Raw genomic sequence first — 23,831 nt, 5'->3', positions numbered from 1 at the left:
AATTACAAAGAGTCGGACCCGACTGAGCAATTAACACTTTGAATTTAGAAAAAGAGGCCACTTGGATGGAAGGATTCTTGAATTTCCTTCAGTAGACTTAGAAACAGGAGTTCTTACGGGCGGACTATTTGGAAATTGGCCCTGCCCACCTCCCAAACAGCCAATGAAGAAGGGGCACTGATTCTGGGTGAACCAATTAGAAGCAAGAGTTCCTCTGGGTAGATCAGAAAGAAAAAAGTGCCCTTCAATGACTCACAGTTCGGTGAGAGGGCCCTGTGGCGCAAAGAGTTGAGGGCGGATTTCTTTGCTCACTCTTGGCCCCTGCCCTTGTGCACGTCTGTAGGGAGCATATCTACCTGGAACGGAGATGGTGGACAAAGGCCTGGGTCTTACCCTCAGAGAGCAGGCAGCCTGAAGCCAATGTCCTCTGCTAAGGAAAGAACAGAGAATGGATTCAGGCAAAGTCCTGGGGTGAACCTGGGGGAGGAAGATTCTGAAGGGTTCACAATTTAGAAGGATTGTTAAATCTAGAAGGGTAGCTTGAGTATCAGATTAACAAGTCATTTTTGTTTCTTTTTTTAAATATTTATTTTTAATAGAAGGATAATTGGTTTACAATATTGTGTTGGTTTCTGCCATACATTAATATGAATCGGCCATTGGTATCTATGTGTCCCCTCCCTCTTGAACCTCCCTCCCACTTCCCATCCCAATCCTCTGGGTTGTCACAGAGCACCGATTTGAGCTCCCTCAGTCATATAGCAAATTCCCACTGGCTACCTATGGTAATGTACATGTTTCCATGCTACTCTCTCTGTTCATCTCATCCTCACCTTCCTCCACTGTGTCCACAAGTCTTTTTTCTATGTCTGCATCTTCATTGCTGCCCTGAAAATGGATTCATCAGTACCATTGTTCTAGATTCCATACACACACACACACACACACACACACACACACGTTAATATACGATATTTGAGCGCTTCCCCAGTGGCTCATTGGTAAAGAAACCACCTACACTGTAGGAGATGGGGTTTCAATCCGTGGGTCAGAAAGATCCCCTGGAGAAGGAAATGGCAACCTCCTTCAGTATTTTTGCCTGGGAAATGCCATGGACAGAGGAGCTTGGTGGGCTAGAGTCCATGGGGTCACAAAAGTGTTGGACAGGACTAAGTGACTAAACAAAAACCACAATGATGTGTCAATGCAATATTTGGGACATATTTATACTAAAAAAGTATTAGTCGTCATTTATCTGAAATTCGGGTTTAACTGGGCATCCTATATTTTATCTGGCAATCCTAGAGTGTGTGGGGGAGGCAGTGTCAGAAGGTTGCAGTTATGACATGGCATATGGTGTCCTTGACCAACAGATGGACTTTGATAGACCAGATGTAGCTTTGCTTTGGGACAGGAAGCTCTGAGGGGCGTCAGTTGGTAAGGACACCAAGGGCCAAGCTGGAATCATCACCAGGTTTGCTAATTCTTTCTCCAGGCAGAATATTTGCCATCCCTTCCTCCAGCACATCTCTGGGGTTCTCCATTCAGCTGCACTGGCAGGAGAGGGGAAGGCAGGAAGCAGCAGTTCTCTGGAGTCTGAAGGTCTGGAAGGAGACAGGCTCAGCCACAGGGAGAGCTGGCCCTGCTTTCTCTGCATCCCAGGTTAGCTTTGGTCCAGAGACCTGAACACTAAGCATTTCTGCATTTGGAAATTGACTTCCTCTGCTTTCCCTTTGTGTCCTTTAAAAAACATTTAAAAAATATTTTTACTTATCTGGCTGTGCCAGGTCTTAGCTGCCGCATGTGGGATCTATCTTCATTGTGGCATGTAGGATCTTTAGATGTGGGATTTGAACTCCAGTTGTGGCATGTGGATCTAGTTCCCCCGACCAGGGATTGAACATGGGCCCCCTGCATTGGGAGCATGGAGTCTTAGCCACCGGATCACCAGGGAAATCTCTCCCTTGGTGTCCTTGGTTGGATTATTTCATCTCATCCTCACCTCTCCCCACTCCACTTCTGCTTCTGGTCACTTGGAGATGCCATCAGACTTGGCAATGTCTACAAGAGTTTGTGCAGAAGCTTCCTCTCACCCCTACCCCCACATCCACCCTGGGCTTCAACCATGCCTTTGGGCGGGATATGTCTGTTTCTCAGAAAGACAGTGTGTTTCCATGGTTAGTACCTGGGTGCAGGAAGTTCAGTTCCCCATTTGCCTCTGAAGCCTACTCATAGACCTCAGAGCACCAAATTCTATGATCTTCAGGAATCCAGGGGCCTGTGCACCTCCACAGTGAACTTGCTATATGTTTTTACTTTCCAGGACACATCTTGAGAACACTTTGAATGCTGTGAAGGCGGGCGGTTTGCCATGTGAGAGGGAGACTGAGGGGGAAAGGAAAATGAGAAAGGCAGGGCAGTTTATCGGAAAGAGAGTATCCACAGCAGGGGTGTCAGAAGAGTGAGGGCAGGAGAGTGGCTTTGGAGGGGGGATCCCTGAAGCATGAGCCAAAATCACCTACATCCAAAATGATACTCTGGGGACAAGTCCATTTATTTATCCGATACCGTTATTTCTTCCTCTGGTGGGAGTGGGTGTGGAGGTGGGAAGGAGTATTTGGAACAAATAATAATGGCTCGTGCTTGCTGAGAAACTAATATGTACCATGCATGTGCTATGCGCCTTATATAAATCATATTATTGTAACTTTTCAGCTTCCTTATGAGATAGCTACTCACACAAGTATCTTTATTTTACAGATGAGGAAGGTGAGACACAGAGAGATTATATCACTTGTCCATGATCACAAATTTAACAATGGAGCCAGAGTTCAAATCTGGATAGTATAGCTCCTAAACTCTATATTATCCTGCCTCAAGTTCAAATTTATAAAATGGAATTCTTGGGAATTCCCTGGCAGTCCAGTGGTTAGTTCCATTTCAAAGGGCACACTTTGGTCTCGGGTCAGGGAACTAAGATCCTGCATGCCAAGTGGCAAAAAAAAACAAAAAACAAAAAACAAAAAACCTTACTTAGGTATATACATTAAAGTCGATTGTAGATGTTGGTTTTTTAAAATAGAGTTCTTGAACACCTGCATTAAATCATCTGGAGACACTTGTCAAAAACTCAGATTCCTGAGCCCTACTCCAGACCTACTGGATCACTAAATAAATGCTAGAATCCAATGTTTACGAGGAAAACAGAGAAACTTCCCTGGTGGTCCAGTAGTTAAGAATCTGCCTTGCAAAGCAGGGGAGGAACTGAGATCCCGCATGCCTCATGGCAACTAAGCCCGAGCACCATAATTCGAGAATCCAGGCGCCACAACGAAAGATCCCCCATGACTTCAGGAAGATCCCGTGTGTCACAACTAAGACCCGAACAACCAAATATTAAAAAAAAAAAAAAAAAAAAAAAAGGAGGAAAACAGCTCTAGGCTTTCCCAGATTCTGGCTCTCTCATTCCCTCCCTGCCCATCTTGGTTGAGCAGGTTCCTGACCCAACAAGTCCTTTCCATAGCTCCTCTTCAAAGAGAGCTACCTCCCCTCTCCCTGGACTGGGGCTCATTTCAGGTCCACAGTGCCTCCTAGCCCTCCCAGAGTAGACAGGACTTCTGAGGAACCCATGCTGGGGCCGTCTGGCCATTCCTTCCTCCCTGTCAGGAGGCAGCAGCTGGCCATCGAATCCTCTTCCAGATCGGGACCCCTTGAATCAGTCAGGATGTGTGGACCCGGAAGAGGCCCCGCTGGGCCTCAGTTTCTCTTTTCATAATATGACAAACAGTCAGCTCTGTCTCTGCCCCTTCCTCCTCCCCAGGAAGTGTGCAGAACACAAAGCAGATATTATCGGAAGGAATTCTGGGCTCCGGAGAAAAGTGCTAATGGAGTGATCAACCTCTGAAGCCCACAATAATAGGGATAATCAGAGGAATAATGAGGATGTGAGTTAGCTCAGGAGAACTGAAGAGGACACATTTCCCAGAGTTGTGAGGACTTTAACTGTGATAATTTAGATTCTTTATTGACCTCTGTGTATTTTAAGCTGTGAGTCAATTTTAGAAGCCCTGACTTTCTAGCAACCCCCTCTTTCTCTGGAAGAGAAATTTCCTCTTTACAACACAGATGGATGTGGTCTCAGCCTGGGTCACATTCAAGAGTATACCTACCTTTCTAATTCCCTGTACATACGCACACATGTCATGCTGCTAAGGGACTGGAAGAAGCAAGAAATTTTGTGCAACACAGACCTGGGTTTGAATCTTGCCTTTTTTCACACTCTGTTGACCTTTTCAAATTAACCGATCTCTGAGTGTCTGCCATTAAAAATGGCACAATAGGGGAGTTCCCTAGTGGTCCAGTGGTTAAGAATCCACCTTCCAGTGCAGGGCACACAAGTTGATTTCTGGTTGGGCGGGGAACTAAGATCCCACATGTTGCTGGGCTACTAAGCCTGTGTGCTACAATCACAACTAGAGAGGTAGTGTGTTGCAAAGAAGACACAGTAAAGCCAAAATTTTAAAAAAAAAAGGAGGGAGGCAATAATAATTCCTGCCTTTTCTGTGCTGTGCTTAGTTTCTCAGTCGTGTCCGACTCTTTGCAACCCCATGGACTGTAGCCTGCCAGGCTCCTCTGTCCATGGGGAGTCTTCAGGCAAGCATACTGGAGTGAGTTGCCATGCCCTCCTCCAGAGGATCTTCCCAACCCAGGGATCAAACCCAGGTCTCCTGCGCTGCAGGAGGATTCTTTACTGTCTGAGCCATCAGGGAAGCCCAACTAGACAATTAATAGCTATTCAATTTTATCAAGTGGTGGGGATTGGCTGTACGTACATAAGTGGACGTGCATGTGTTCTTCACGCGGGTTTCACACTCAGATGCTCTCACAGCCACTAGGTATACACAAGCCCATCCTGCCGCAGGACAATCCGGTAAACATTCTCTCCCAAATGCTTTCTGGCTCAGAGTCGTACCATCAACTCTAACCTTCATCATGGTTTACTCTTCTGGTTTGTTTTTTACTCACAGCAGGGCCCAGGGGACTTGCCAGGAACACAATAAAAGCCTGGCCAATCTGGCCATGTGCCCCACTTCCCTTCCACATAAAGGCTGTCTAACCTCCAGGCATCTGGCCTGAAAGACCGGGTCAGGACCTGTTTGGCATCTGTGGCTTTGCTTAAAAGACCTGCTAACAGGAAAGTGTCTGGTTCCTTTCCACCCCAAACAGGAAGGGCCTGCCTCTGTCCAGAGGACAGGGCAGCCAGTCACTCATAAGAAACACACCCACCTCCAGGCTCTGCTCTGGAGTGTCAGCCTAATCTTTGTGGGAGGGAGTTTTGCTCTCTAGGAAGGTTGGAGGTGTGGGGCTCCAGGGGCCCCTCCGAGGGGTGGGCGGTGGGTGATAACAACAGCTGGCATGGAGCAGGCCTCGAGTGTTCAACGAATACTCACTGAGCACTTACTCTGTGCTCTGTGGGGAAGTAGGAAAGTCCTAGACATGTTTTTTTTTTTGTTTTAACATGTTTCATTTTATGCTATGTGTGGTTTATATATATATATAAATTTATTTATTTTAATTGTAGGTGGGCTGCCATCTCTGGGGTTGCACAGAGTCGGACACGACTGAAGCGACCTAGCAGCAGCAGCCGCAGCAAACATGGTTTTTGAGATTCGGGAGTTTGTAGACAAACCATGCCACTTTTTTTTTGCCTTTTATTTATTCATTCAATACAGGTTCTCCCTCTCTCACTCTCTCTCTCTCTCTCTCACACACACACACACTTTTTTTGGGTGTTTACTGTTTCAGGTGTTGTACAAGGCGCCAGGGGTGTTCAGAAATGAACAAAGCAACCCAATGACAGAACAAGTTGGCCTCTAAGCAGGTAGGCAAGCCTTGAATTACATGGTACAATTGTGAGTTCCACAGGATTTCACAAGTGGCGAAGGATCCCTGTGGTCTGGTTTTTACTCTGGTGGGAGTAATAACCTCTCCCTGCTTCCTCTCTCGCCTGCTAGTCTGTTCTCCAGATAGCAGCCAGAGTAATCCTGGTAAAACAGGTCAGATCCTGTTGACACGCTGCTAAATGGCTCCCTCTACTGGCTTCCCTTCTCATCCTGAGTAAAATCACAGTCCTTGCAGGGTCCTGCTGCTGCTGCTGCTGCTAAGTCGCTTCAGTCGTGTCCAACTCTGTGCAACCCCATAGACGGCAGCCCACCAGGCTCCCCCCGTCCCTGGGATTCTCCAGGCAAGAACACTGGAGTGGGTTGCCATTTCCTTCTCCAATGCATGAAAGTGAAAAGTGAAAGTGAAGTCGCTCAGTCGTGTCCAACTCTTAGCAACCCCATGGACTGCAGCCCACCAGGCTCCTCCATCCATGGGATTCTCCAGGCAAGAGTACTACAAGGCTCTATTCCAGTACTGGAAGGGTTAGGAAGCCAGACTGGGTGGAGGCAGCTTAGAAACGACCAAATAGCAAGAACACTCTACCAGCCATAGGCTGGAGGGATGAAGGGAAGGAGCCCAGGAGCCAGGGTCATCGAGGGAAACTGGGTCTCTGGAGAGACACTCATTGTGGCAGACAGAGAAAGGAGGGGATGAGGAAGGAGAAAGAGCCCTCAGAAAGGAGTCTTAGCCACTGGACTACCAGGGAAGTTCTGATCCTCCCTTTTTTCTACTACCTAATTTCCCACCTAGATGCTCACTAACCATTCTAACTGGAAGCTACCACCTAAAGGAAACTTTGAAATTGAAACCAGCCTGCAGTATTCAACTCCCCAAATGAGGACCCGAGGAATGGATCAGGCAGAAACAGACCCAGTACTAAGACCTTCCCAGACACATTCTGCTAAATGCTGATGCGTGAAAAGCACCTGCTGTCTTCCCTAAGTATGCATGCTCAGTCGCTTCAGTCGTGTATCTGAAGTGGGTGCCGTGCCTTCCTCCAGGGATCTTCCAGACCCAGGGATCGAACCAACATCTCTTATATCTTCTGCATTGACAGGCAGGTTCTTTAACACTAGTGCCACCTGAGAAGCCCCCTAAATACACAAAGAATCTGCCGGCAGATACACAGAGTGAGGATTAAAGTTTGTTGCAGATAATCATCCTCAGGCAAAAGCCTGGAAGGCAGGAAGGTACAGGAGTCAATCTTGAGTCTGTTGGCATTAGAGAAAAACCCTTGGAAAGAAGCCCCAGAACAATGTGGAGCTGAGAGGAGTTCTCTGTTTCACAGAGTTCTCTGACCACAGACCCTGTAAGAACAATGAGTTTGGCCCAAAGGCCTGGTGGTGAGCTCTGCTTCTGTTCTTCATTGTCTGTGTGAACATGGTAACAAATTTCACTTTCCCAAGTTTCAGTGTTCAGTCTACAAAATGTGCGTTAACAGCATGTCTATTTCACAGGGCTGTCCAGATTAAATGAGATAATGGATATACATAAAAAATTAAATGTCACTCCTTTGATTAGATGTCTCAGAAATTCCCCAGTTTTAAATTTAACATCTAACCTCCTCCACAAGGCACACAGGATCTTCAAGATGTGACTTCTGCCTACTTCTTTCATTTATCACCATTCCCCACCCCTGCAACTCTGCAGACGAGCCAGACTGAATCACTTAGAATTCCCAGAACTTTGCTCTTCCCTGGTGTTTGCAAATAATAGCCCTTTCTGCCGGTTCCTGATATACAGCCCCCAGTTAATTCCTGTTTTTTCTTCAAAGCTCAGTTTAGGAAGCATCTCTTGCAGGAAGCCTTCTTTCATCACCCCTCCACCCTTCACGTGGGCTAGGTGCTCTTCCTCTGTGTTCAGAGCACCCTCTGCATCCTCCGATTCTAGGATGTTCAGTAGTTGATTGGAATCACAGGTTTTGCTGTCCCTCTTCTGAGAAAGCACTTCCTGGAGGACAGGAGTTGCCCTGCTTCCTGTTTCTCTACCTCTAGGCCTTCTAGAACCTGACACCTAGTAGACCTCAGGACATGGCAGCTGAGAGAAGAATCCATGAATGCAAGCATGCATGAATCGTGGTACAAATGAAGGGGTCCATGATGAGCAACAGTTTTTGTATATCCATCTCTCTTTTCTTAGACTTAAAAAATAATTTTAATTAATTAATTAATTAATTTTTGGCTGTGCTGGGTCTTTGCTGTTGTGTGAGCTTCTCCCTAGTTGAGGCCTGCAGGGGCTACTCTTTGGTTGTGGTGCGTGGGTTTCACGTTGCGGTGGCTTCTCTTGTTTCGGAGCACAGGCTCTAGGGCACTCGGGCTTCAGTAGCTGTGGCACGTGGGCTCAGTAGAAGTGGCTCCTCAGCTCTAGAGCACAGGCTCAGTAGTTGTGGCTCACAGGCTTAGTTGCTCCTCGACAAGTGGGATCTTCCTGGACCAGGGATTCAACCCGTGGCTCCTGCATTGTCAGCTGGATTCTTTATCACTGAGCCACCAGGGAAGCCCTATCCATATCTTAAAATACTTCAATTCTAAAAAAATTTGAAAAGAGGAAGAAAAACCTAGAAGTCCTGTCCTCTGCTTTCCCCACCAGCAATAACCCAGTTCTCTCCTCCCTGACTTCTCCTCTGGGTTATCTTCCTCGATCTATAAACTGAATGGCTACATCGTTTTTAGTCATGAAAAAATTTTTACTCCTGGGACTTCCCTGGTGGTCCAGTGGTTAAGACTTCGCCTTCTGTTATAAGGGGTGTGGGTTCGATCCCTCGGTGGGGAGCTAAGATCCCACATACCTAGTGGCTAAAAAACCAAAACATAAAACAGAGACAATGTTGTAACGATTCAATACTTTGAAAATGGTCCACATTAAAAAAAAAAGACTTTCAAAGAAAAGAATTTTTTTTCCTTTAACTTTGCTTATTTGGACCTGTCTATAGAGCTCTGTGCGGAGAAGGCAATGGCAACCCACTCCAGTACTCTTGCCTGGAAAATCCCCATGGACGGAGGAGCTTGGTAGGCTGCAGTCCATGGGGTCGCTAAGAGTCGGACACGACTGAGCGACTTCACTTTCACGCATTGGAGAAGGAAATAGCAACCCACTCCAATGTTCTTGCCTGGAGAATCCCAGGGATGGGGGGAGCCTGGTGGGCTGCCATCTATGCAGTCGCACAGAGTCGGACACGACTGAAGTGACTTAGCAGCAGCAGCAGCAGCATAGAGCTCTGTGACCCTCTACATCCAGAGCTGAGCTCACATTTACTGCTAGTATAATAAAGATGACCTCTTGCCTCCTTTTCTTACCTGAAGGCAATAATCCTTTTCCCCCTTTTACAACAAGAATGTATCATCCAAATATTAACAGTAATGGAAGCATTTTTCTTGAGGTTCTATGGTCACAGTGGTCTCTAGCACTAACTATTTCAAAAGTACTTTTGTCCATCTGTTCTCTGTTGTATGATCCCAATCCAGATGACCCTTTAGTGCCTGAGATTGCTTGAATCATTGGACTGGTCTTCCCATAGTTTTTATGTAATGGCACATACGAGAACATCAGAGCAAAGACATACAAGTTCCATATGCCATAGATGCCAGTGAAAAAGGCACTGTTCACTTGGACTGTGACATTGCCCCACTTCCAATGACCTTCAGTCACCTAATGATGAAGAAGATGATGTCATGGCAGCACAGGATAAGGTGATAAGCATGAGGAACTTGAACTTGAAAATTAGCCCTGAATTCTCCCGGCTGGTTTTGTCCATATGTTTCCTAGTGAATCTGAGGTTCTTGCTTCGTTGGGAGAGAATTTGCATACAAAGTGATATTTGTATTAAGAAGTGGATTTATTTATTTAGAAAGAAACACATTCCACAGACAGACTGTGGGCCATCTCAGAAGGCAAGAGAGCCCTGAAGGGAGTAATTCTGAACATACCACTCCACCTCCAGCCCAACGTGCTCCTCCTTCCGTTTCCTATCACAGTGAATGACTAACCTATCCACCTGTCAAGTGTGGAATTTACCCAGGACTTCTTGCTTTTTTCCCCACTCAAACTGCTCACCAAATCTTGCCCATTCTACTACCTATGTATGTAAGGGATCTTTTCACTCACCTCCATCCCCACAGTTAAAACCTAAGTCCAGGCCACTATTATCCCTCACCAGAACTATTCCATTGATCACCTAATTGGTTTCTTTGCTTTTAGGCACCTCCCATCTCCATACATTCTTCCTATTGCAGCCTGAAAATGCAAATCTGATCTTCCTTTAAAATCTTCTGGCAGGAGGTATCCACTGCCTTCAAGACAAAGCACAAACTCTAATGAACTTTACAAGATCTCAGCTCTTTAGCCCTCTACTCTTCTGGCTTCATCTCCTACCACACTCCCCTTGCCAGTAAACTTCAAACATATTGAATCATTTGCTTCATAGCTAGGGAAAAGCACTTTTCCCTTCTAGAGAAGTGCTTGGCTTCCAGTCATCATCTGTAGTTTGGCTCAGATGTCACGTCGCTTTTGGAGAAAGTGTCCTTGTGTGCTCTCTGAGCTTTCACAGCCTCATTGCACTCTGGAGAGCTCGAGCCCCCTCTAGCCTGTACAATAGAATGGTCAGACGCACAGGCAGCGGTGTCTGGTAACCGGGATTCCAGTTCCACGTTGGCCATTTATCAGTTCTGCGACTCAGGGCAAGCGAATTTTGCCTTCTTGTCTGTAAGGTGGGCACAGTATTTCATTAGTCAATGGTGAGAATTCTATGAGATGATGCAAGCTACCTGACAGAATTAGCTATTATCCTAGAACTGAAAACTAAAGCTCGATTCCTCACCCTGACACATCTTCAGGGTTCAGTTTGTGTGTGAATTACCCGCCCCACCCCCCCCCCCCCCAATCTTTTGGCCCCGCAGCATGTCACATGGGATCTTAGCTCCTACAAACTCGCATCAAACTCGCGCCCCCTGCATTGGAAGCGCGGAGTCCTAACCACTGGGCCGCCAGAAAAGTCCCCTGTGTGTTATTTTAAGGCATACGTTTGCTCCAGTGTCACCTCGTAGTCTGTTACCCGACAAGGTAGTTAACGGGGAAGCGACTCGGTCCGTCAGGAGTTTCCGTCTGGGAACAACTTCCAAGGCCCCCAGGTGGTTCAAGCAGTGCACAGCCCAAACCTACTGAACTAGGGCATACCATTAGAAATCTGATAGAAAGAAAGGCCTTTTCTAACCATATAACCTATGTTTATAAGGCCTCTTCTCTTTCACTTCCAACCTCGAATTCTATCAGATCAAGTCAAGTGAGAAACAGGACTGTAATCAGGACGGACCGGGTAGGCTCAGCTTCCGCCCCGTCCCGACCGCGGCGTTGGTACTTCCTTTCCTCAATTCCCTCTCAATAATGGTACCGTCCACGGAGGGGGGAACGAGAAGGGATTCTGAAGTCCTCCGAGTTCGGAGGGCGGTCCTAGCACAGAGTCACCCCTCGAGTCGCGGCGCTGTCGTACCGCCCACTGCCCTCTGATTGGCTGCCGAGGGCCCGCAGTCGAGCCCAGCGCGCCGCGCCGCCCTCAGTACAGCTCCGGCCGCCGTGCCGCCTGGCTCTGGTTTACCTTGTTCTCTGCGGGCTGTGGGGGCTTCGCGCCGCGGCCGTTAGTCATGTCGGGTAGGTGACTTCTTCAGCGAGCAGCGGCAGCGGCGAGAAGGGGCCCGGCGGGGTTGGGCCGTCTTCCCGCCCACCGGAGGGCCCCGAGGGAAGCCTCCGGCCCTGAGGGAGGCTGGGGTGGGGGGGCGGCCGCGGCCGCCGCCATGTTGGACTGAAGGGACGCACGCTCCCAACGCTCTCCGTCTGCAAAACTCGGCGGGAGCGCCTCGAGCCCCCAGTCTCTTGACCCAGCCCTTGGAACCTGAGGCGACGTGCCGCTCCCGGGGGAGGGTGTGTGAATCGGGGTGGGGGCGGAGGCCGCTACGCCATCGTAGGGGCGGGGGGAGCCCGTGATTAGAGCATCAGCCGGAGAGAATCGGTGCTTCTGGTTCTCCGCTTCGCCTCAGATCTTTCAGCGAGGCCTCAGGCCAGTCGTCTCGCCGTCTCGTCCCTCAGTTTCCCCATCCGTGAAGTGGAGCTGGGCCTTCCTGACTCACCCATTCATCAGGTGCGGGCCTTGATGCTCTAGGAGCCCTTTTTAAAAGGATGTTGCCTGACACGAAATCCTACATGTCGTCATTCATGTAGTAGCCTCCCTGATTCGAGTTGGGGGTGTTTGCATCTAATTCAGCATCCTGTTCACCCTTCTCTGTCATCTTCTCAGACTCTCTAAAGTTGTCTCCTCACGAGCTTGAAAGTGAGCCTTGTCTATTATTAATGGGCTCGTGTAGATGCTTGCTGCATTTACGTTGAAACATACAAACGAAAGGAAAACGCAGTCTTCCACCAAATGATAAATGATAACACTTAAAATGATACAGGAACCCCCCGCCTCCCACCCCACCTCGTTGTGTGGAGGAGACAGAGAGGCCTTGGTCTCATCAGGACAGCCCATTTAGATCCTGCTAAAGCAGAATATACAGTCTGGAAGGTGGATCTACTCTCTTTTTGGAGTATAGCCGATTAGCAATGTTGTGGTAGTTTCAGGTGAACAGCAGAGAGACTCAGCCATAGATACACATATATCTATTCTCCCTCAAACCCAGATCTGCCCTTGATTTAGCACTCTTAGATGCCACACAAGGTCCTCTGCCGTTTGGTACATCACCGGCTGCAAAGACAGACTCAGCTTTCCACTTACTAGAAACCGTCACAAGAGTTAGATACTACTGTTGAGGTGGAAAAGCAGAACACGTACCTGAAAGCCGTGTGATTGGGATGAAAATGACTGCTGGCAGAGTATTTTACATTTTTTTCCCCAAGGGAGAACCTGTTGATAGGAAAAAAAAAAAACAATTCCTTTTCTCCAAGTAATCCAGTTTTGCAGACGGGTGGAAATGTGTGACAAAAAGAAAGCAACAGGCTAAGAGGAGACCATGTTAGCAAGAATATGGGGAATGATGAACATTCCTTAAATTAACATGGATGTTAAGTCAGAATGTTGACCTTTTGGGGAAAGGGGCATTTACCTGATGTAAGAGGGTAGTAATTGAACAGAATTAATTTCTTTAATTCTTGCTCAAATGAGAAGTAATTTCTTACCCCAAAGTAGATGTTGGGATACATTTAATTAGGTGCATAATTTGGAATGAAGTCTAGTAAAGTTCCACAGAAGTACATGTAAACACACTCTAAGGAGGGTGTGAAACCTCTCTATGATTTAAAAAAGTTTTCATACCTTCATGGAGAAATTTACCATTTCAGTGGATATAGTTCTCATTAGCAACTATTGACCTGTCTTGATTTTTAATGTGATTATTGGTTTAAAGCAGTGGCTTATTTTTGTAGGACTGGGTAGCTTTTATGGAAAATTAGATTTTAGAGGTAGACTGTTTGCAAAATCCATGATTTTCAGTGTGTCATAATAGTGTATGAGCTGGTTAATGCGTTATTACAGATCTTCAAAATCACCGACAGTACATATCCTTGTTTTGTAATTTGAGTGTTTTTAATATTGAAATTGACTTTCATGTCAAAAAGAACTATTTAATAATTTGCTTATTTCTACATTAAGTCAATTAAGTTCTACTTAGTGTTAGATAATATTTGTACATTTTGTAATTTGTGTATAAAAATAATACTTACGACTTGGTATAAAAATAGGAATGATGTTTTTGACTTATTCTTGATGAATGTTTAAGTTAATAAATTTAACAGCTGACTCCCTCCTAAACAACTAATAACATTCAGCTTATGTAAATCCGTTAAACATTCCAAACTATACTTAAAAATTTATCAAATTGACTCAACCACTCTAGGTGCCTGACAAGACAGATTTATAAATCTAGTAAGATAAAGTGTGTACATAATCAACAATTAAGTCAGAATTGTAAATATTGTGAGTCAGACTCTCAGATAAATATTAGCTGACACCTTTGAAGTTAAAGTCAAATCTGTTATCACTTATACATATAAAAGTTACAAAGTCAAGATACTTCTTTTGGCAGTATGGCAGACTAAGATAACTTGCAAATATTCTGTCTACAAATAAATAAAAATGCGGGAGCTTAACATAAAACAAAGGGCGGGCTTCTGCTGCCAGAAGTGAAGTAGAAGCCAGCATGGTAGGCATAGAGCTAACTTGGTGGTTTCCCTGAAGAGGATGATGTAGGTCACAGTATTCAGAGAGTTGGAGTTTATTGCTCAGTTAACTAAGCACAGGAGATGAAATATTGAAACCTTTAGAGCCTTGTAGTGGGACCTGAGACTCTTACTTAAACCCTGGATGTTTAAAGGACTGTATCTTTAGTGAGAGAATGAACTAGAAAAAAACCTTTGTATCAGCATAGGAGATAACAAACCTGGGCCTTGAGTAAGGGGGGAAAAAGTCTTTTTCCGAGAATTTGTAACCTGGGACCTGGGCTTCATAGTTCAGTGTACATTTAGACTAGTTATGAGGTCCAGGAAATCTCAAGCCAAGAAATTTAATGTAAAAGTTGGTTCTAGACTGGCAGTAAGAACCTTGGGGTTCTTAGAAACAAATGAAAACCTTTTCTGAGGAAATTTCAGAGCGTGGGTCACTAGGAATTTTATTGCAGAATTCTGGGAAACAACTCACCAAAATGAGAGTGACAAATGGTATTTGTACCCCTAATTAGATGGTTTGGACAAGCGTATTGTAGGTTTAAAATTATTAAAAACCTAAAAAGGAATCAGCCCTAAGACCAAGACTTGAAAAAAGGTTACATATATTTGAAAAAGAACCAAGTGTAACTTCTAGAGGTAGAGAAAGTGGCTAAGTTGAATTGCAGATAGACGTAGCCAGAAGAAATAACTAGGGAGATAGAAAATAGATGGGGTTTAATAATTACCCAGGATTCAATTCAGAAGGTTAAAATGAAGAGTGAGAGATTAAGAAACGTGGGAGGGACTGTCCTTGGTTGTCCAGTGGTTAAGATTTGATGCTTCCAATGCAGAGGACGTGGGTTTGATTCCTTGTTGGGTCACTAAGATCGCACATGGTCTGGCGTGCAGTCAGAAAGTTCAAAAAAAAAAAAAAAGGAAAGTAGATTGGGAAGCTCTGACATACATCTGAGTTTGAGAAGGAGAAAATGGTAATTGATACTTGAGAATTTTCCAAAATTGATGGATCAAGAAGCAGTAGTCTCAAACATGAGACATAAAAGTCAGTTCATACCCAGATACATAAATGTGAGACTACGGATTTATGAAACACCAGTAACAAACCTATCGGAAGAAATAGGGAAGTGGTAAGATTGGTAATTTCTTAAAAGTTTTAAGAAGCCGCTAAATAATGAAGTGATCTTTGAAGTTTAGAGGAAAAATAACGTATGACCTTGAATTTTTTATCCAAATAAAAGACAATACCACTTTCAGGCCTTTACTGAAGGAACACAGAAAAAGAAATCCAGAAGGGAGGGGTAGGATGCAAAAAAATGTAGAGGAAATAAATGCAGTAGATAAAAAGTATTGACTGTATGGAATCTTGAAGATTAAAATGATTACATTTAGAGTTTTTACAGTGGAAGCAAATGATACAGGAAAAAATGTGGAAGCAAAATAATAGGTGAAGGCTGTAATTGGCGTTGTAGCATTAAAATTCTTATATTCTAGTGGAGGTTGAAGATCATTTTGAACTTGGTCAAAAATGTATGTTAAAAATTGAACATAATCTTTAAATTAATGAATGGTAACTTATTGCTGCTGTAACTTATTATAAAAACAGAATTTGAGCATCTAAAGCAGTAGAGGGGGAAAAGAGGAAAATCCAGGAGAAGGAAGTGAAGGAGTTGGGGGAAAAAAGACCCTGGTGAGTCCAGTATAGGCTAGTAGTAATAAATAAAAAGTAACAGGAGTGGAAATATGAAAACATCCATTGAGAGACAGATTGTCCACATTGGGAAAAATTGATCTAGATTTATGCTTTCAAAAATGATACAAAAAGTGAAAATGTTAGACAGTCAGTGATGCCTGACTCGACCCTGTGGACTGTAGCCGGCCAGGCTCCTCTGTCCATGGGGTTATGCGGGCAAGAATACTGGAGTAGGGTGAGCATTCCCTTCTCCAGGGGATCTTTCCTACCCAGGGATCGAACCACGAGCTTCTGCATTGCAGGCAGATTCTTTACCATCTGAGCCACCAGGGAAGATCTCTAAAGCATCAGAATAAGAAATGTTAAGAAATATAGAGATAGGAAAGACTAATCGGGCAAACATCAACCAAAAGGAGGATTGCTTAGTTACCAGTCAAAAGAAAGTTTGGACGTTTTTAGTGATAGTCTTCATGTTAAAAGCAATGTTAAAAGGAAATTCACCAGGAAGGTGTAAATATGTACTTTTATGTGCCTGACAGTATAACCTCAAAATGTGAAGGCAAAAAAACACAGAAGAAATGGACAAATACAGAATCAGACAGGGAATTTTAAGTTTAAACATACTTCTCTGTGTAATTAATAGATCAGGTAGATGAAACAGTAGGAATAGGAATGATAGAATTAACAAGCATCTTAACAAAATTCTTTGAACATTTAGAAAATGCAGTTCTTTTCAAGCACATAGGGGGCATTTATGGAAGTCAAAGTATTTACGAAGGGGAAAAGCAAAATCCTGACAAATACCCAGAATAGAGAAAATACCTTTTTCTGGCTGCAATGGGATATAATTAGAACCACAAAGAGTATCAAAACCCTGTACACTTAGAAGTAAAAGCACTTCTGAATAATTCATGGGCCCAGATAATAAGGCTCAAGTGCCAAGTACTTAATAATGAGCAGTTGTTTGAAATGCCTTAGAATTTATTTTTTGTCATACAGTTTATAAACTGATTTTCTCTGAATGTAAATCATCTCTACTTTTTCAGTCAAGTATACTAAGGGCTAGACTTGTTGGTCAATATGCTTCTATGTTCTAGAGTTTTAAAGTCAGCCAGCTGAAGAAGACATATTTACACTTCCAGAGAGAAGTGACTGGGTTAAGAGCTCTAATCCTTACTTCATAGATTAGGGTCGTATAACATGTGTGCTGTGTACTTCTATAATTCTTGCCTGAGCCAAAGTATAATAAGATCTTGGACTCTACTTTGTTGCTGGGAGAACCCACATCAGTGCCTTGGGATATAATTTAACCTAAAGCTTTATATCCCTAGTGTTTGTATATTTGTTTCACTCTTACACTCCCTCCTTCCACTGTAATCCTTCTTAGTTTCTGAATTGGTTGAAACTAATTTCCTTTGCCATTTGATAGAAGCATCTAATATTTTAGATACACCTAGTCTTTGAGATGCATCTAACCTTTTTATGATCTAGGTAGATTCTATATTCTTTTCATATATTTCTTACTTGATTGTTAGCTACAAATCTAGTCATTTTATTATTACAGGCTTGTGCGTGCTAAGTCACTTCAGTCATGTTTTACTCTTTACAGCCCTATAGACTGCAGCCCACCAGGCTCCTCTGTCCATTGAATTCTCCAGGCAAGAATACTGGAGTGGGTTGCCATGCCTCCTCCAGGGGATCTTCCCAAGCCAGGGATCGAACCCATGTCTCTTAACATCTCTTGCACTGGCAGGCAGGTTCTTTACCATTAGCGCCACCTGAGTATTATGGGCAGTGATGCACAATTTTTTTCCACCTCGGTTAGCCACCAGGGAAGCCAAGTTCTCTTTTCTAGTAGCTAAGTCATGTCCGACTCCTGTGATGATGCTGTGGACTGTAGCCCGCCAGACTCCTCGGTCCATGGGATTTCCCAGGGAAGAGTACTGGGGTGGGTTGCCGTTGCATTCTCCAGGGGATCTTCCCGACCCATGGGTCAAACCCGCAACTCTTGCATTGGCAGGTGGATTCTTGACCACTGTGCCGCATGGGAAGCCCCAGTTCTTTTACTCATCACTGAGAAAGTTAGGTCATTCATTTGAATCTGAGGAGAATCCCAAAGGATGCATACTAATTGGCCAAGTCCCTGAAAGCATTGATAAAGTTGGGGTTAAACAGCTGACTTAGCTTTTTACCAAGTCTTCAGAGATCTTATTGTTTCTGCTGACAGCCAGAGCAATCCAGTCCAATCCAAGGGAGTGCTGTATATTCTTTTCCTTTCCTTTTCTTAGAGTGTGATTTTCCGTTTTTTTAAAATCCTGATTAGTTTTAACAGATGTCTCTTTGTATATAAAGATAGTATAGCTTGAGCTTTGGAGTTTTTGTTAAAAGGATGGGTTTTTCACTGATTGTTTCTTATTTATTTACTTGTTTTTTGTGACATCAGGACATATTTGTAGAGTAGTTGTTTTCAGAGATATTACTGTAAATAGCCAATACTGTTGACACAGATTTTTCCTTGCACTATATTTTTAACTTGTAGTTTTCCTTTCTGTAGTTACTTTTTATAATATTTTCTTATCACATTTCATCTGTAAGAGCTAAAGTCAGCCTTTGAGGGAAGCCTACTTTTAAATAAGATTAAACATTCTTTTTATGTGTTTTAGATTCTGGAAGTTACGGTCAGTCTGGGGGTGAGCAGCAAAGGTAAAGTATATGCACATTTCAGTAATACCATGAATGAGTAGAACTGAGGAAAAAAGATACATTTAGTCAGGTGTCCCTCTTGAGATGTGGTATCTTGATGTCTTAGAGTTAAATATTAGCTTGTCGAGGGGAAAGAGTTGGCCTAGGTACATAGATGCTATAAAATATATATATATTTTTAAAGGCTGTTTGAATCAGTAAATATAGATGCCCCCTAGAGATTAAAACAAATCTCACAGGTATTGTAAAGATTGTTTTCTTTAAGAAAGTTTTCAGCAGAAATCATTATTAAAAGGATTTAAGCAGTTGAACTATAGCAGCTTCTTTGAAAAAGCATTTTTTTGATTGTATATAATATGCTAACATGTTTCTGGAGTGGATTTTCTTGAAGTGCTATGATAGTGTTTAGTGTTTTTAAAGGCTCCTTGCCATGCTCACAATAAAAAGTCTGTTTTTATGTGAATACATTCACATGTAGTAGAATTCTCTTGCTTCCTAGAAATACAGCCTTTAACTTACACTATAAATGTTTTGCAGCTCAGTGTGAGATTTTCAGGAGAGCATCTCAGAATCATCTGTCATCAAGTTTTAAGCTTAATGAAAACAAGACCGATTTGACTTTTTTATTTTTATAGGATAGACCCTCATAGTAGGCAACTGGCAAATGTTTATTCAATGAAATATATTTTATAAAGTTAAATTCTTTTAGTACTTGACAGCTCTAAACTAATACTTTGTTTGGCAGATGTTTTATTTTTCTTTGGCATATATTCAGAAAGTTTATTTCTGTTAAAGCTTATATACAATAACATTAAAGAAAGTTCGAATCTGAGGAAGCTACATGTATTCATTCAGTCAAAAACTATGCCAGGCTGTGTTGTAACACTGAGGGTACAATACACTTTTACTCTGTGATAGTGCTCTGAAGATATGCATACCTCTATTACTGAGGCACTAAAAATTGGACATTCAGTGCCACACTGTGCCTCTTCTAGGATCTTAGAGGCAAGTTAAGGTAAATGGTAGGAAGAAATTAACCTGTCAAAGCACAGTTAAATTGATTGAAGCTCTAACTTAGAGTCTTTTTTTTTTTTTCGCGTTACATATTTATGAGTCTGGCTACCATGTAGTCATTCCTTTCTATCCCAGCCTCTCACCATCCAAGCATAATTCTCTTGGGACGTTTTAGCTCTGGTGGTAAAGTTTTTGTTTGTTCTTTTTTTTGCACAATAAGCGTATTTTTATTTATTTTTATCTTGGGCAGCATTGGGTCTTAGGTGTGGTGAAGTTTTTTTTGTGGGAGATTGTCAAAGCAAAACTTCTGGTGATTGACATTCAAGAGGTCTCGGAACAACTTCATTTGTGTTTTGACAGTCTTTGGTTATCACCTTTCAATTTAGACTCTTAAGAGGTAGGCAGATTGACCATTTTTCAAGAAAGAAGCTTGTATTTGGGTTGAAAGTTGAAAATAAGGATAGCGTTCTTGTAAGCTTTTAAATTCTAGCACATATCTTTCAAGTAGTACGTCTTTCTTTTACAGTTATTCTTCCTATGGAAATCAAGGCAGCCAAGGTTATGGACAAGCACCACAAGTAGGTTAAATATAAATTGAGTTCTTTATAAATAGTTTTAATTTTAAATATACAATGAAACTTGTATTTATCTAAATTTCAGAGCTATTCTGGCTATGGACAAACTACTGACTCTTCATATGGACAGAACTATAGCGGCTACTCCAGTTATGGACAAAGCCAATCAGGTTGGACTGATTTGTTAAATTTACTATTTTAGAAGTTAAGAAATCAGAACCTTTCCTAAATGTATATCCATTCAATCTTTAGGTTATTCACAGTCCTACAGTGGTTATGAGAATCAAAAGCCCAGCTCATACAGCCAGCAATCTTACAATAACCAGGGACAGCAAAATATGGAATCATCAGGAGGGTAAGGAAACAGTAGAGTGCTGAGGTTGTGTTGGGAAGTGAAAGGAACACTGTGGGTATTAAACAGTTTCCACCAAAAAGGCCTTGCTTTAAACACTTCAGAAAAGTGTTGATGAAGTATGAATTTCATAGTTTTGTGTTATAAATAATGTGGAAATTGTCAGTTGCTATTTTGTTGTTTTCATGTGTTAGTTATAAAATTAGTTCAGCTCTAAATGAATGCATGTGATTTAAATGTTAAAAAGTAAAATTTGGACCTCTGCTTTGTACCTGAGATGAAATAAACTGCCTGTGTTTACTTACTTTTTATTTCCATTTTATTTTTTAACCATTTTAATGTCTTACCTTTTCAGGGACAAAAGTATTAAAGAAAAAGTGCCAAAAACTATCCACATATTTCAGATACATTAAAAAATGTTTTAATTGTTAATATAGGTAGGTGAATATTAGCAATTTTACAGGTCTTTTTTTAATAATTTTTGGATTTGAGGGGCCTGTCCTTGTTATTAATTTTAATAATAGCAACTTTTTTTACTGTGCTTTACAGTTCGTGAAATGCTTTTGCATTCCCTAATGTAACTGGGAGTGCACTATGGGATAGTACCAGTAATTATCAAAAGTAAAGAGAAGTTGTTAAGATTATATAGCCTTGCAAGTTACAGAGCTAAAAAGTGAGACAGAAATTGAGGTCACTAGTATTTTTTTATCTCTGCAGGAAAGAAATTATTCTAAGTGAAATTCAGTTAAATAAAAGCATTGGGAAAAAAAATTAGGAAAAGATTTATGAGATCACATTTATCAGTCTTAATAGATAGAAGAGTGCTTTGAAAAGTAGAAATGGAATACAAACATAGGGAATACTATCCTGAAAGCATGTTATGTTAGAAGGTTCTTCAAGTCCTATCGGTTAGTTTTAAATTTAAGGAGAATCTTTTTATAAGGATACATTTTTGGAAATGAGACATCTAAGTGTGGACCAAAGAGAAATGTTAGATTTGGTTTAAATCATTCTCAAGGAAATTCTAGGATTCTGACCATTGTGATGTGTTTTGGATAGGGAGTTGGGGAACATACTGATCTTTATTAGATGTTTTGATCATTTGATGCAGAATAAGATGTGACTATTAAGATAGGAGGCCATTTTTGTCCCCCCTCCCTTTTTTTTAAAGTAACTCAAAACATTAGAACTCAAATCCAATGAACACTCCCATCATGAGAGCAGGTAATTAATAACCATGTTGCTCAGAACCTGTTTAGAATTTTTGTAATTGCCGGAGATAATAAAGCAGTCTTCTTTGATAGTTAGACTTCTTTTCAGTTAAAAAGTGGCATCACAAAGCAAGTTCCTTCTACTCAGCAGACTAAAAATTTGAATGATTTAATTGCTAGTTTCTAATAGCAATATTTTGTACTATTGGATATCCTTAGAAGAGTATACTAATGATAAGGTTCTAAAGATAAGAAAGTAGTCCCCAAAATATTAAATATGGTTTTCTTACTTCTCTATAATAGTTTTCAAAGCTGTGTGCTTTTTCTCATAATGCGACACCTCTTTAGTGATAGTAGAATTATTGTTTGAAAGTCATTTCATTGGTGATAGATTCTCTAGATGTAAAAACTAGATAATTCTCACCAGAAAGGAGTAGTAAATGTGGTTGAGGTCTTATAGCCATCACTCAGTCAGCTTAACTACAGTAAACAGTCCTGTAATGTCACTTAAGTTGTTGATCTCTGTTTTAGACAAGGTGGAAGAGCACCTTCATATGACCAGTCAGACTATGGTCAACAAGATTCATATGACCAGCAGTCAGGCTATGATCAACATCAAGGCTCTTATGATGAGCAGTCAAATTATGATCAGCAGCATGATTCCTATAGTCAAAACCAGCAGTCCTACCATTCACAAAGGGAGAATTACAGCCACCACACACAAGGTAAGATATGCTGATCTCTTTTTTTCTTTTTGGTTGTATTTTCTTTTTTTTTTAAATATAAATTTATTTATTTTAATTGGAGGCTAATTACTTTACAATATTGTATTGGTTTTGCCATACATCAGCATGAATCTGCCACTCTTTTTAACCTTCAGAGAATTGTTTGTATATTGAACTTTGTTTTGAAAGCCCCAATACAAATTACAGATTTCAACTGTAAAAATTTGGAGTGACCTTGAACAGATGTTCTCTCTCATATCCATCAAAGTTAGTTTCTTAGATTGATGTTTCTGAACTTCTTAGAGGCTCCAAATGGTCACGTGATTTTTTTTTTTGCTGGCTAATTAAAAAGTTTCCTTTGTTGTCTCAATAAAGTGATCAGTTGACAGTGCTGCTACTGCCATTTTTTTTTTAAATTTGAAAATTTTGTATTTTTTGACTGCACCATGAGGCATGTGGAATCTTCAGCTTCTAGCCAGGGGTTGAACCCTTGCCCCCTGCAATGGAAGCACGGAATCTTAACCACTGTACCACAGCAGGGAAGTTCACACTACCAGTTTTATTTTTTGGTGGTGGTGCTGTATGTGATTTGAGAAAATTGTGATCCTATATTAACTTTCTCTAACATCATACCACTTTGTTTTGGTATTTAAGAATCTGACCAGCCATAAAAATGAATGCTTCAAGGGCAAAGGTCCTGCCTTACTCATTTTTATGCCTGCTTAATAAATATTTGTTGACTAGTTGAATGAATGACTTAGCAACTGAGTAAAAGAGAAAGTTCACTCACTAAATACCTTATTCAGTGAATATATTCACTACTGTTTCTCAGTTTGAAAATCTGGTTATTCCTTATCTGTGGTTTATTTACATTCAGATATTTTTGACATGAAAAAAAGTAGCTTTTAAGATTAGGATGTCCTTTTAATTAACTAGGGTTCTGTACCTAATGTACTTAAACTATTTCATGTGACCATCACATCAAAATGTGTTAACCATGTCACCATTTTGTTGTCTAACTTTGGTAGAATGGAATTTGACACAGGTATAATTCTCATACCTTTAATTCCAGATTGTGTTATGGTGACTTGCATTTGAGTTTTGTGCACAGGTGCCATTTTCTGAGGGTCACAGGTGATTTAAAGAGCCATTTAGGGTTGTGTTGTGGAAAGCCTTTGTCAGAAATTTCAAGTTACTCATGTGTGTTTGCTTGATTTTCTTTTCTGTAGATGACCGTCGTGATGTGAGTAGGTATGGAGAAGATAATAGAGGATATGGCGGGTCACAGGGAGGAGGTAGAGGGCGTGGGGGATATGACAAGGATGGAAGAGGTCCTATGACAGGATCAAGGTAAGTTTTTAGGTACAGATGCCTACATTTCTTTTTTTTTTTTTTTTTTAAGCTGGTTTGATT

General features: G+C 42.0%; 1 protein-coding gene and 1 long non-coding RNA gene across 4 annotated transcripts in view; one reads left to right on the top strand and one right to left on the bottom strand.

Annotated features, from left to right (window-relative positions):
• Positions 1 to 9,759: 9,759 nt before the first annotated feature.
• On the bottom strand, positions 9,760 to 11,262 carry LOC121820550 (uncharacterized). The gene is made up of 2 exons (XR_006061089.2): positions 10,962 to 11,262; positions 9,760 to 10,642 (listed from the first exon to the last, which is right to left on the bottom strand). It is a non-coding gene; the product is annotated as an uncharacterized LOC121820550 (long non-coding RNA).
• Positions 11,263 to 11,493: 231 nt separating this feature from the next.
• Positions 11,494 to 23,831, top strand: part of TAF15 (TATA-box binding protein associated factor 15) — a 29,282-nt gene continuing 16,944 nt past the window's right edge. For 2 of the 3 annotated variants that reach the window (XM_004023682.6, XM_060394766.1), the window contains exons 1-7: positions 11,494 to 11,586; positions 18,502 to 18,541; positions 20,082 to 20,133; positions 20,216 to 20,300; positions 20,383 to 20,485; positions 22,225 to 22,418; positions 23,648 to 23,768. In XM_004023682.6, coding sequence (XP_004023731.2) covers positions 11,580 to 11,586; positions 18,502 to 18,541; positions 20,082 to 20,133; positions 20,216 to 20,300; positions 20,383 to 20,485; positions 22,225 to 22,418; positions 23,648 to 23,768 — 602 coding nt within the window. In that variant the 5' untranslated portion in view covers positions 11,494 to 11,579. Of the gene's footprint in view, positions 11,587 to 11,972; positions 12,074 to 18,501; positions 18,542 to 20,081; positions 20,134 to 20,215; positions 20,301 to 20,382; positions 20,486 to 22,224; positions 22,419 to 23,647; positions 23,769 to 23,831 lie in introns of all 3 variants that reach the window. The other variant, XM_060394767.1, reaches the window with a different exon arrangement.

Source organism: Ovis aries, chromosome 11 (genome assembly GCF_016772045.2).
Source record: "Ovis aries strain OAR_USU_Benz2616 breed Rambouillet chromosome 11, ARS-UI_Ramb_v3.0, whole genome shotgun sequence".
Taxonomy (NCBI): Eukaryota; Metazoa; Chordata; class Mammalia; order Artiodactyla; family Bovidae; genus Ovis; species Ovis aries.
Note: the sequence above shows the minus strand (reverse complement) of the source record. Positions and strands in the feature narration are given on the sequence as shown.